The sequence below is a fragment of the Eriocheir sinensis genome, chromosome 19, assembly GCF_024679095.1.
Source record: "Eriocheir sinensis breed Jianghai 21 chromosome 19, ASM2467909v1, whole genome shotgun sequence".
Taxonomy (NCBI): Eukaryota; Metazoa; Arthropoda; class Malacostraca; order Decapoda; family Varunidae; genus Eriocheir; species Eriocheir sinensis.
This window is the reverse complement of record NC_066527.1, coordinates 12,457,652-12,471,099: the sequence shown is the minus strand read 5'-3', so window position 1 is coordinate 12,471,099 and position 13,448 is coordinate 12,457,652. Positions and strand designations below refer to the sequence as shown.

General features: G+C 47.4%; 1 protein-coding gene across 10 annotated transcripts in view; it reads right to left on the bottom strand.

The window, feature by feature from the left end:
• LOC127000702 (4-hydroxybutyrate coenzyme A transferase-like) overlaps positions 1-12,499 on the bottom strand; it is a 54,004-nt gene extending 41,505 nt beyond the window's left edge. For 2 of the 10 annotated variants that reach the window (XM_050864711.1, XM_050864708.1), the window contains exons 1-4: positions 12,146-12,491; positions 8,915-9,067; positions 2,970-3,118; positions 1,831-1,926 (exon numbers count right to left, since the gene is read on the bottom strand). In XM_050864711.1, the coding sequence (XP_050720668.1) occupies positions 1,831-1,926; positions 2,970-3,118; positions 8,915-9,067; positions 12,146-12,284 (537 nt within the window). In that variant the 5' untranslated portion in view covers positions 12,285-12,491. Of the gene's footprint in view, positions 1-1,830; positions 1,927-2,969; positions 3,119-8,914; positions 9,068-12,145 lie in introns of all 10 variants that reach the window. The other 8 variants (XR_007754455.1, XR_007754456.1, XM_050864713.1 and 5 more) reach the window with 7 other exon arrangements.
• Positions 12,500-13,448: the final 949 nt, after the last annotated feature.

Genomic DNA, 13,448 nt, shown 5'->3' with positions numbered 1-13,448 from the left:
CCCACCCCACAGAGCCCCGCCTCACTGCCCAGCTGCGGCCCCCACCTCGCTGCAAGCCGTGAGACTACTTCTGAGAGGTGTGATGACCGTTTTGAGGGTTGCGTTGGAAATGCAATTGGAGTTAGGAGTAAAATAAAAACAAAAAAATCATAAAAATGAAAAAAAAAAAAATATATAGATATATATATATATATATATATATATATATATATATATATATATATATATATATATATATATATATATAATGGTCAGGTAGGATTATTATGAAGGAAAAGGAATTAATTTTATGTTGGTGTGTGTGTGTTTGTGTGTGTGTGTGTGTGTCTATATATATATATATATATATATATATATATATATATATATATATATATATATATATATATATATATATATATATATATATATATATATATATATATATATATATATATATATATATCAAAAGGAACACAAGTTTAAGAAGAATGGGAAAAATCTAGGACTGCCAGAAGCAAAGGACTATACCCAAGATTTCAAATACATAATGCAGTTTTGGGGCCCAATTCATTTACTGTATGTGACACCACCACCACCACCACCACCACCAACAACAACAACAACAACAAAGCTTGTCGCAGTGGTCACCATTGGTGATGCATTTTAATGTTGGCAAAGATCTCGTACATTTTAGTTTTCATTTTCAACGCTTATATACGGAACACTATTTTTTACAGGTAAGTGACCTGTAGGTACAGAAGATGTCTACCAAGTTTGATCCACATTGATCTTATGTCCTGAATTTTGAGGAGGAGCAGCAGCAGCAAGAGAGGGGGAAGGTTTAACATGAATGGAGGGGGTGAAGGTAGAGGAGAAAAGGGGAAATGTTTAACATTGGTGTTGGAGGAGGGAGAGGAGGAGGAGGAGGAGGAGGAGGAGGAGGAGGAGGAGAGTGGAAAGGTTTGACGTGGGTGGAGTAGGAGTAGGAGAGGGGAAAGGGTTAACATCGGTGGAGGAGAAGGAAGATGTAAGAGGAAAGGGTTAACATAGGAGGAGGAGGAGGAAGATGAAAGAGGAAAGCGTTAACATAGGAGGAGGAGAAGGAAGATGTAAGAGGAAAGGGTTAACATAGGAGGAGGAGGAGGAAGATGAAAGAGGAAAGCGTTAACATAGGAGGAGGAGAAGGAAGATGTAAGAGGAAAGCGTTAACATAGGAGGAGGAGGAGGAGGAGGAGAGTGGAAAGGTTTGACGTGGGTGGAGTAGGAGTAGGAGAAGGGAAAGGGTTAACATCGGTGGAGGAGAAGGAAGATGTAAGAGGAAAGGGTTAACATAGGTGGAGGAGGAGGAAGATGAAAGAGGAAAGCGTTAACATAGGAGGAGGAGGAGGAGGAGGAGAGAGGTTAAACATGGTGGAAGATCAGGAACATAAAGTAAGCTAACCCGTCTAAGTGGTTCACGGAGAGCTCGCAGGGAAGGTGACGTGGCCGACTGACACTGTTTGTTCGTGGAATAATTACTGTGCACACAATGATGGAACTATTGATTCTTGAGAGAGAGAGAGAGAGAGAGAGAGAGAGAGAGAGAGAGAGAGAGAGAGAGAGAGAGAGAGAGAGAGAGAGAGAGAGAGAGAGAGAGAGAGAGAGAGAGAGAGAGAGAGAGAGAGAGAGAGAGAGAGAGAGAGAGAGAGAGAGAGAGAGAGAGAGCACCCTTTTATGTATGCGTTTGCGGTATAAAAGAGATATAATTATTTTTTAACAAGTTTCTCTAGCCGGAGCACCGCATAGGTTTTTTTTTCTTTTTTTCCCTTGAGCTGTTTCCTTGACTATGAAAATAACAGAGTGACGCACCTGCCCAATGATGTGCTTGGCGTTCTGCACGGCGGCGCGGGCACAGTCCACGCTAGTACCCAGGGAACAGAAGCCGTGCTTGTCCGGCGGTGAGACCTGCAGACAGACAGACAGACACGGAGATAAGAATATGAGAACGTACAGAGTTTGCAAGGGGCTGGCAGGCCTGTACAAGGCAGCTTCTGTAAACCTAACCCCGCATAACTTCACTATTCATGGATTTATCTAACCTAGTCTTGAATGTGTCTATTGTATTGGCACTCACAATATGACTGCCCAGCCTGTTCCACTCATCTGTTACTCTGTTAGTTAACTATTTCTTGCCTATGCCTTGATGAATCTGAATTTACCCAATTTAAGCTCATTGCTACGTGTTCTACCCAGCTCTCGTATCACCAAAACCTTATTAACATCACCCTTATGGAAACCTTCATCCATTTATAAACTTCGATTAAGTCTGCTCGCACCCTTCGCCTTCCCGTGAATAATTTTTGTCATCCCCCTCTTCACAGATTTTAGCATCTTGATATTCTATCTACATTCTACAGTAAGGTGACCAGAATTGAACTGCATGATCGAGATGCGGTCTAACTAATTAATGGTAAATATAACTTGAGGATAACTTTAGTGCTTCATACCATACGTGCCATGCCATACAATGAATCCACATCCACACACACCTACTCCCTCCCATCCCGTCTCTTCCGTTCCCTCTCTCCTCCCTCCCTTCCCTCTCTTTTCCTTCCTCTTCCCCCATCATCCCCTCTCCTCTCACCACCTATCTTGTTCTCCTTTCCGTCACACTGTCTTTCCTTCCCCCTCTCCTTTACACCCCCCACAACCCCGCCTCACACCCACCCATCGATATTCCCCCTCACACCCTCACCCTCACCCTCCCCCCAGCGTTGCCAAATGATCGTACTCATCGCATTTCATTTTCGTAGTTGCTGACCGATAACTATAACGACAAATAACGAAAAACATCAATATTCAACAGTTTTAGCACTAACTTTGATTTTCTCACGTTACTTGTGTAGGTACGAGAGTTTGAGGCATAAAAATGATAGATACGATATGTGGTTAATACGATAATTTGGAAACGCTGCCTTCCCCCCTCCCTCTCACCTCCCCCCACCCACCTGCACCAGCGCCACGTCGATGTCGATGATGTTTCTGTGGAAGAGCAGCGGGATCTCGGACAGGAAGATTGGCACGTAGTCGGCGCGCCCCTCGTTGATGGCACTCCGACAGTTGGCCCCGATGAAGAACGAGTTACTACGGAAGATCTCTGGGGGGAGTCGAAGTGGGGACGGGAGAGTGAGTGAACCAGTGAACCAGCAGGGGAAGGGAGGAGAGAGGGAGGAAGGAAAGAGTGGACGGGGGGGAGGGAGTAAAGGGAAGGAAGGAAGGAAGGAAGGAACGGGGGAGGAAGGAGTAAAGGGGAGTAGGAAGGAAAGAAAGGAGGGAGTAAAGGGAAGGAAGGAAGGAAGGAACGGGGAGGAGGGAGAAGGGAAGGAAGGAAGGAAGGAACGGGGAGGAGGGAGAAGGAAGGAAGGAAGGAAAGGAAAGAAGGAACGGGGAGGAGGGAGAAGGAAGGAAGGAAGGAAGGAACGGGGAGGAGGGAGTAAAGGAAGGAAGGAAGGAAGGAACGGGGAGGAGGGAGTAAAGGGAAGGAAGGAAGGAAGGAATGGGGAGGAGGAGTAAAGGAAGGAAGGAAGGAAGGAACGGGGTAGGAGGGAGAAGGGAAGGAAGGAAGGAAGGAAGGAAGGAATGGGGAGGAGGGAGAAGGAAGGAAGGAAGGAAGGAAGGAATGGGGAGGAGGGAGAAGGAAGGAAGGAAGGAAGGAAGGAACGGGGGAGGAGGGAGTAAAGGGAAGGAAGGAAGGAAGGAACGGGGGAGGAGGGAGTAAAGGGAAGGAAGGAAGGAAAGAAGGAACGGGGGAGGAAGGAGTAAAGGGGAGTAGGAAGGAAAGAAAGGAGGGAGTAAAGGGAAGGAAGGAAGGAAGGAACGGGGAGGAGGGAGAAGGGAAGGAAGGAAGGAAGGAAGGAAGGAACGGGGAGGAGGGAGAAGGAAGGAAGGAAGGAAGGAAGGAAGGAACGGGGGAGGAGGGAGTAAAGGGAAGGAAGGAAGGAAGGAACGGGGGAGGAGGGAGTAAAGGAAGGAAGGAAGGAAGGAAGGAAGGAACGGGGAGGAGGGAGTAAGGGAAGGAAGGAAGGAAGGAAGGAACGGGGAGGAGGGAGAAGGGAAGGAAGGAAGGAAGGAAGGAAGGAACGGGGAGGAGGGAGAAGGAAGGAAGGAAGGAAGGAAGGAAGGAACGGGGAGGAGGGAGTAAAGGAAGGAAGGATGGAAGGAACGGGGGAGGAGGGAGTAAAGGGAAGGAAGGAAGGAAGGAACGGGGGAGGAGGGAGTAAAGGGAAGGAAGGAAGGAAGGAACGGGGGAGGAGGGAGAAGGAAGGAAGGAAGGAAGGAAGGAAGGAACGGGGAGGAGGGAGAAGGGAAGGAAGGAAGGAATGGGGAGGAGGGAGAAAGGGAAGGAAGGAAGGAAGGAAGGAATGGGGAGGAGGAGAAAGAGAAGGAAGGGAAAGGAAAGAAGGAACGGGGAGGAGGGAGAAGGGAAGGAAGGAAGGAAGGAAGGAAGGAAGGAAGGAACGGGGAGGAGGGAGAAGGGAAGGAAGGAAAGAAGGAACGGGGAGGAGGGAGTTAAGGGAAGGAAGGAAAGAAGGAACGGGGGAGGAGGGAGAAGGGAAGGAAGGAAGGAATGGAGGAAGGATCGGGGGAGGAGGGAGTAAAGGAAGGAAGGAAGGAAGGAAAGGAAGAAGGAACGGGGAGGAGGGAGAAGGGAAGGAAGGAAGGAAGGAAAGAAGGAACGGGGAGGAGGGAGAAGGGAAGGAAGGAAGGAAAGAAGGAACGGGGAGGAGGGAGTAAAGGAAGGAAGGAAGGAAGGAAAGAAGGAATGGGGAGGAGGGAGTAAGGAAGGAAGGAAGGAAGGAACGGGGAGGAGGGAGAGGGAAGGAAGGAAGGAAGGAAAGAAGGAACGGGGAGGAGGGAGTAAAGGAAGGAAGGAAGGAAGGAAGGAAAGAAGGAACGGGGAGGAGGGAGAAGGAAGGAAGGAAGGAAGGAAAGAAGGAACGGGGGAGGAGGGAGTTAAGGGAAGGAAGGAAGGAAGGAAAGAAGGAACGGGGGAGGAGGGAGTAAAGGGAAGGAAGGAAGGAAGGAAAGAAGGAACGGGGAGGATGGAGAAGGGAAGGAAGGAAAGAAGGAACGGGGGAGGAGGGAGTTAAGGGAAGGAAGGAAGGAAGGAAAGAAGGAACGGGGGAGGAGGGAGTAAAGGGAAGGAAGGAAGGAAGGAAGGAAAGAACGAACGGGGGAGGAGGGAGTTAAGGGAAGCAAGTAAGGAAGGAAAGAAGGAACGGGGAGGAGGGAGAAGGGAAGGAAGGAAGGAAGGAAAGAAGGAATGGGGAGGAGGGAGTAAAGGAAGGAAGGAAGGAAGGAAGGAAGGAAAGAAGGAACGGGGGAGGAGGGAGTTAAGGGAAGGAAGGAAGGAAGGAAGGAAAGAAGGAACGGGGAGGAGGGGAGAAGGAAGGAAGGAAGGAAGGAAAGAAGGAACGGGGAGGAGGGAGAAGGAAGGAAGGAAGGAAGGAAGGAAAGAAGGAACGGGGAGGAGGGAGAAAGGGAAGGAGGGAAGGAAGGAAAGAAGGAACGGGGGAGGAGGGAGTAAAGAGAAGGAAGGAAGGAAGGAAAGAAGGAACGGGGAGGAGGGAGAAAGGAAGGAAGGAAGGAAGGAAGGAAAGAAGGAACGGGGAGGAGGGAGAAGGGAAGGAAGGAAGGAAGGAAGGAAAGAAGGAACGGGGGAGGAGGGAGTTAAGGAAGGAAGGAAGGAAAGAAGGAACGGGGAGGAGGGAGTTAAGGAAGGAAGGAAGGAAAGGAACGGGGGGGAGGAGGGAGAAGGGAAGGAAGGAAGGAAGGAAAGAAGGAACGGGGAGGAGGGAGAAAGGGAAGGAAGGAAGGAAGGAAGGAAAGAAGGAATGGGGAGGAGGGAGTAAAGGAAGGAAGGAAGGAAGGAAGGAAAGAAGGAACGGGGGAGGAGGGAGTTAAGGGAAGGAAGGAAGGAAGGAAAGAAGGAACGGGGAGGAGGGAGAAGGAAGGAAGGAAGGAAGGAAAGAAGGAACGGGGAGGAGGGAGTAAAGGAAGGAAGGAAGGAAGGAAGGAAAGAAGGAACGGGGAGGAGGGAGAAGGAAGGAAGGAAGGAAGGAAAGAAGGAACGGGGAGGAGGGAGTAAGGGAAGGAAGGAGGAAGGAAAGAAGGAACGGGGGAGGAGGGAGTAAGGAAGGAAGGAAGGAAGGAAAGAAGGAACGGGGGAGGAGGAGAAGGAAGGAAGGAAGGAAGGAAGGAAAGAAGGAACGGGGGAGGAGGGAGTAAAGGGAAGGAAGGAAGGAAGGAAAGAAGGAACGGGGGAGGAGGGAGTAAAGGGAAGGAAGGAAGGAAGGAAGGAAAGAAGGAACGGGGGAGGAGGGAGTTAAGGGAAGGAAGGAAGGAAGGAAAGAAGGAACGGGGGAGGAGGGAGTAAAGGGAAGGAAGGAAGGAAGGAAAGAAGGAACGGGGGAGAGGGAGTACAGGGAAGGAAGGAAGGAAAGGAAGACAGAGAAGAGAGGATAGAAGGAGAAGGGAGAAGGGAATGTAGGAAAGGGAGAAGGAAAGGAAAGGTTGGGAGGGGAGGAAAGGCGAGAGGGAAGGGAAGAAAGAGATGGAAAAAAATTGGACGTAGAAGGGGAGGAAAGAAGAGGAAGGAAAAGGGGGATAGGAAAAAGGAAAAAAAAAGGTTATGGAAGGGGAAGGAAGGGAAAGGGGAGGAGGGGACGAAAAGAAAGGGATGGAGGAGAGAGGGGGTAGGAGGGAAAGGGAGGAGGAAGGAAGGAAAGGGGGAAGGAAGAGATGACAATGTAGGTGGTGGGAGGGGAGAGGAGAAGAAGGAGGAAGGAAGGAAGGAAGAGAGAAGCGATAGGAGGAGAGGGGAAAGGGAGGAGGAAGGAAGGAAAGGGGGAAGGAAGAGATGACAATGTAGGTGGTGGGAGGGGAGAGGAGGAGAAGGGGGAAGGAAGGAAGGAAGGAAGAGAGAAGCGATAGGAGGAGAGGGGAAAGGGAGGAGGAAGGAAGGAAAGGGGGAAGGAAGAGATGACAATGTAGGTGGTGGGAGGGGAGAGGAGGAGAAGGGGGAAGGAAGGAAGGAAGGAAAAGAGAATAAATAGGAGGAGAGGGGAAAGGGTAAGGGAATGGAAACGAGAGGATAGAAGGGGAGACAAGGAAAGGGAGGATGGAAAGGAGGAAAAGATAGTTGGTGGAGAGGAAAAGGGAGGGGAAAGGGTAAGAGGGGGAGGAAAGGAAAGGGAATAGGAGGAAAAGAAGGAAAGGAGGGAAAGGGTATAGGGAAGGGAAAGAAAATAGGAAATACGAGAGAAAAAGAGGGTTAGAAGGAACGGAAGAAAGTGTTAAGTGAATGGAGGAGGGAAGAGGGAGGGGGAAGGAGGAAGAGGTGAGGGGAGGAAGGGAAGGGAGAGGAGGAGAGAAAAAAAGTGGGTGAAGGGAAAGAAAATAGGAAATGAGAGAAAAATAGGGTTAAAAGGAACGGAAGAAAGTGTTACGTGAGGGGAGGAGGGAAGAAGGAGGGGGAAGGTAGAAGAGGTGGTGAGGGGAGGAAGGGAAGGGAGAGGAGGAGAGAAAAAAATGTTGCGATGAGAAGAGAGGAGGGAAGGAGGGAAAGAGGTAAGAGACGGGGAGAGAAGATTGGGAGGAAGATTGGGAGAGAGAGGAGGGAGGTAAAGGAAGGGAAAGCGAAGAGTAAAAATATGAGAGAGAGAGAGAGAGAGAGAGAGAGAGAGAGAGAGAGAGAGAGAGAGAGAGAGAGAGAGAGAGAGAGAGAGAGAGAGAGAGAGAGAGAGAGAGAGAGAGAGAGAGAGAGAGAGAGAGAGAGAGAGAGAGAGAGAGAGAGAGATGATAAAAAAGATAAGAGAAAAGAAAAAAAAGAAAGGAAAGAAAGAAAGGAGGAGAAAGAAGAGCAAGAGAGAGAGAGAGAGAGAGAGAGAGAGAGAGAGAGAGAGAGAGAGAGAGAGAGAGTTACGCAGCAATTCAAGATAGCGTCCTAGCGTTCTGGCATAACATTAATACAAACATGAGTATCTACAGAACTATCTATTGAGGTCATTATTACGCATCATCTTTTGGCACGTGTTATATGGATGTGTTATGTTGGAGGAGGAAGAGGAAGAGGAGGAGGAGGAGGAGGAGGAGGAGGTAGGCAAGTAAGGGAAGAAATAAGACCAGATTGTTGGAACTGATCTCAGGGGAAGGCCAAAGAAGGGACCGCTTGTAATGTAGGCAGACAACGAGGAAGAGGAAAAAGATCAGTAGTAGTAGTAGTAGTGGTAGTGGTAGTAGTAGTAGTAGTAGTAGTAGTAGTAGTAGTAGTAGTAGTAGTAATAGTAGGAATAGGAGTAGTAATAGTAGTAGTAGTAGGAATAAGAGTAGTAGTAGTAGTAGTTGTAATAATAGTAGTAGTAGTAGTAGAAGAGGAAGGAAGACGAGGATGAGATAGATTGTAGCTGTAGAAGTAGTAATAGTACATCAAAACTTAAGAACATGAGAACATAAGGCATAATGCATAATACAAGGCAGCGCCTGTGAACCTAACCCCACCTAACCTCACCCTCCATGAATTTAACTAATCCTTTTTTGAACGTATCTATCGTATTGGCGCTCACTCAGATGGTAAATCATTTCTTGCCTATGTCCTTTGTTGAATCCGAATTTATCCAACTTAAACCAATTTTAAGTGTCCAATCTGCCTCGCTTATCACCAAAACCTTATTAACATTACCCTTGTTAAAGTCCTTCATTCATTTATAAACTTCGATCAAGGCTCCTCGCACACTTCGCATTTCTAGAGAAGTAGTAGTAGTAGTAGTAGTAGTAGTAGTAGTAGTATAAGTATATAGTAACAGCCTCAGCAGCAGTATTAGCAGTAGTGGGAGTGCATAACAAGCATGGTGTCAGCCCCCAGCAGGCGGCACCACGCGCGCCCTGTGCTCACCCTCGCAGCCGGGCTTGGTGTAGGCCGCCTCGCCCTCCGTGTGGATGTGGCAGACGGAGACGCCCCGCAGGCCCTGCCGCAGCCCATGCTCCGTCATGGCCTCCACCAGCCGCAGGGGCGTGGCCGCGGCGCCGTGCAGGAACACCACGTCACCTGCAGGCAGAAGGAGGGCATGAGGAGGACGAAGGCTAAGAATAGTGATAGTAATGAAAATGATGATGATAAGAATTGTAGATTTCTTCATACTCTTGTTTTTCACGTAATCATCATTATCTGAGTTATCGTTTTATTGTTTTATCCATTTATCTCATTTTTTCTTATTATTCTTATTCTTATCATCATCATCATCATCATCAGTAGTAGTAGTAGTAGTAGTAGTAGTAGTAGTAGTAGTAGTAGTAGTAGTAGTAGTAGTAGTAGTAGTAGTAGTGGTGGTGGTAGTAGTAGTAGTAGTAGTAGTAGTAGTAGTAGTAGTAGTAGTAGTAGTAGTAGTAGTAAACTAACATAAAACGTATCCTCTAAATCAATGGCAGCATCCTTGACAGTCGTAACAAACAGTGTGTGGTGTCAGGCACATATAGACGAGTGCCTGGCGGGGGAGGAGGAGAAGGAAAATGCAACATGGTGGTGATTTAATGGCTTCACGGAGGGTGGAGTGGGTGACAAGACATACAGACATACATATATACAAACAGACAGACAGACTGACAGGTGACTAGGCTAAGAATAGGTTGTCCCCTTAACTTCTAACACGTACAGGTAGGAAGTTATGTAAGAGAGAGAGAGAGAGAGAGAGAGAGAGAGAGAGAGAGAGAGAGAGAGAGAGAGAGAGAGAGAGAGAGAGAGAGAGAGAGAGAGTGTGTGTATATGGAGGGGGAAGGAAGGAAAGAGAAATGCAAAATAAAGTGTGTGTGTGTGTGTGTGTGAGAGAGAGAGAGAGAGAGAGAGAGAGAGAGAGAGAGAGAGAGAGAGAGAGAGAGAGAGAGAGAGAGAGAGAGAGAGAGAGAGAGAGAGAGAGAGAGAGTGTGTGTGTATATGGAGGGGGAAGGAAAGAGAAATGCAAAATAAAGTGTGTGTGTGTGAGAGAGAGAGAGAGAGAGAGAGAGAGAGAGAGAGAGAGAGAGAGAGAGAGAGAGAGAGAGAGAGAGAGAGAGAGAGAGAGTATGCGAGATATAAATGGAAGATTGATAAGGTAGGGAGGAGAGAGAAGGAAGAGGGAGGAGGGGAGGGAGGGAGAAGGGAAAGATGGAGAGAGGGAGGAGGGGAAGAGGAGGAGGGAAAGATGGAGAGAGAGGGAGGGAGGCAAGGACGATTGAAGGAGAGAAAAAAAATAGGTCAGAGAGAGAGAGAGAGAGAGAGAGAGAGAGAGAGAGAGAGAGAGAGAGAGACGCAATGGTAACATCTGAGGTGGGTAGGAGGGAGGGAGGGAGAGGTGGAGGGAGGGGAGAAGGGAATAAAGGTAAATATAGATGAGAGAGAGAGAGAGAGAGAGAGAGAGAGAGAGAGAGAGAGAGAGAGAGAGAGAGAGAGAGAGAGAGAGAGAGAGAGAGAGAGAGAGAGAGAGAGAGAGAGAGAGAGAGAGAGAGAGAGAGAGAGAGAGAGATTAACTACTTATTTACACTATTAAAATCAAACACAGCAAAAATATTATTGGATTTGTTCAGGTAAAGACTCGTGACAGATCCCTTTGAATTTTCGATAGGAGCAGCTTCCGACACTGTTGAAAGTAGAAATTAAATAAGCAGACAGCAGAACCCTTTGGACATGTATTATTTTTGAGATGATCGAAGAGAGTAAAGTTATAATTCAGAAGTGTACTCCCTCTAAGATCGGGGGGCTTCGTGGTGCAGTGGTTAGCACACTCGGCACAACGGCTTTTCCGATACCCTACGCCCCTGTCCACCCAGCAGTGAATAGGTGCCAGGTATTAATCGGGGGTTGTGTCCCGTCTCCTGGCATCTGTTCCCTTCTCCTATTATTCCTTCCCCTTCTGTCTCTCTCCGGCATATGACCTCAGATGCTGCGCCGACTAAACGAAACTTTCCAACTTTTCCTCTAAGATCGCTGAACAAGGCTGTCAGCAAACTCGCATGCCGCTTCTCCGTGTATGCTTAATCTGACACCACGTAAAGTCGTAAACCTAACTATAGTAACCTGTCACCGCTAGGGATAGTAACCCCCCTCACACACACACACAGTAAAAAGTCATAAATATTAGATAAGGTTGCAAACATCTAAAATAAGCGCTTTGAAATACGTACATACGAAATGATACGATAAGCAATGAAAACCAACAATAAGCAATAGATAAGTAAAGCCCGAAACACACACACACACACACACACACACACTGAAACGCGAACGAAACATTACATAATTGTAGACCCACTGTACAGACTTTCAGAGGCGTACTAGCCTAATATTACCAAGCCTTTATAACCACAGCGTATAGTTAAAGATTATTATAGAAACACGCGAGTTTTGTATCCACACTTTCTTGTATATAGATGTATTAACTGACTGACTATTAAATGACTGACTGACTGACAATTAACTGTTCATTATCACCTTGTTTATTGATTGATTGTCTGGATAACTTACCGCCAAAATGTCTGACTGGCTGCCTGAGTGACTGACTGACTATCCTCGGTTTTCCTTTTCTTTCCTTACTTACTGACTCAGCGATTCACTGATTTATTGTCTTACTGAGTGATTGACCTACTCAGTGGTTTTTAACATTTCACTGCCACGCCCTGCTAGGAGTGGGCCTCCCTCCACGCCTCCCTTGCATCTATAGATAGAATTCCCAAGGCCAAAGACGGTAAAATATAGAAATCTAAAGTTAGTAAAGGCTCTACTCTTTCATTTTTTATAAACTCAGTATTAGCCCACGCTCTTGGTAAGTGATAAACCAATATAACTAGAAAAATTCATACGCTCCCTCAGGACTCGCGCCCCACCTTGAAATAATTAACGTCTCCCAGGGGGGCGCGGGGTGTAAGAACCACTTGACTAACTCACTAAGTCTTGCATTCCCCAAACATCTTATCCACCTCCCATTGTTCTCTCCTCATGCCTTTCCTGGCTGGCTGACTGACTGGCTGACAAACTGACTGACAACATTCCTTTTCCGTTTAAAGCAGAAATACCGGGCATCATCACTGCCTGGCCTCGATCGTGCAAAAAATCCAATACCCCCTGACCTACTGACTGACTGCGTGACTCACTGACCTGACTTGATGACCGACACGGCTTCCTCGGCTGACTTCCACGCCGGCTGACGCTTCAGGGGGTGGAAGGGCTCGTGGGAGTAGGAGTAGTAAGACCTTACGCCGCCCAGCACCCGGGGCAGCCATCTTGTCCCCGACATGTTCCCTTCACCTCACGCCGCCGCTCCCTCAGATGTGCTCACTGTGCTCCTGTGGTGGGCGTGGGCGTGCGTGTGTGTGGGGCGTGTGTGTGTGTTTGTGTGTGTAGTGTGTGCACGTCCTACCGCCACGGGGGTTCAGCGCTCACTGACACACACCTACATCCGCACGAACACACACACAGCTGAGTCGGGTCGATAATGTCTGGCCTGTGTCATTCACCTTGTTATGAGCACGTGCTGAATTCGCGATCGCCTGTGTGTGTGTGTGTGTGTGTGTGTGTGTGTGTGTGTGTGTGTGTGTTTTCAACTACTTGTATTTTTCTAGATTGATCTATAAGCTCATGTGTTTGGGTCTGAAAGCCTTGGGTTTTCACCCTTGGGTTACTCACTTTTGGCAGGACCATCACACGGGGGCGGGACACAACCTTTGAACTCCCAACCGATTCCTGGCACCCATTCCCTGCTGGGTGGGCAGCACACAGGTGTAAGGAGGTTGCCAAGCCATCTCAAATTCATCCAGAAATAAAAAATAATATACTAGGTAGCACCGATTTTTTTTTCGTGTGTGTGTGTGTGTGTGTGTGTGTGTGTGTGTGTGTGTGTGTGTGTGTGTGTGTGTGTGTGTGTTGTATTATCACCGGATATGAATGAAGCAACAGCACACAGCTGATAGTAGGTGTGACTTAAGCCGCCAGTGACACCCACATACGCATACACACACGTTACATAACCCTCATTGCATACTCACAATGACACCCACATACGCATGCACACGTTGCATAGCCCTCATTGCATACTCACAAGCAATATATATATATATATAGATATATCTATATATATATATATATATATATATATATATATATATATATATATATATATAGATATAGATAGATAGATAGATAGATAGATATAGATATAGATATAGATAGATAGATAGATAGATAGATAGATATAGATAGATAGATAGATAGATAGATAGGTAGATAGATAGAGATAAAGTAACTACATCTGTCAGAGAGAGAGAGAGAGAGAGAGAGAGAGAGAGAGAGAGAGAGAGAGAGAGAGAGAGAGAGAGAGAGAGAGAGAGAGAGAGAGAGAGAGAGAGAGAGAGAGAGAGAGGAGTTATTAAATCATTAACCAATGAGGTGTGAGGAAATATAT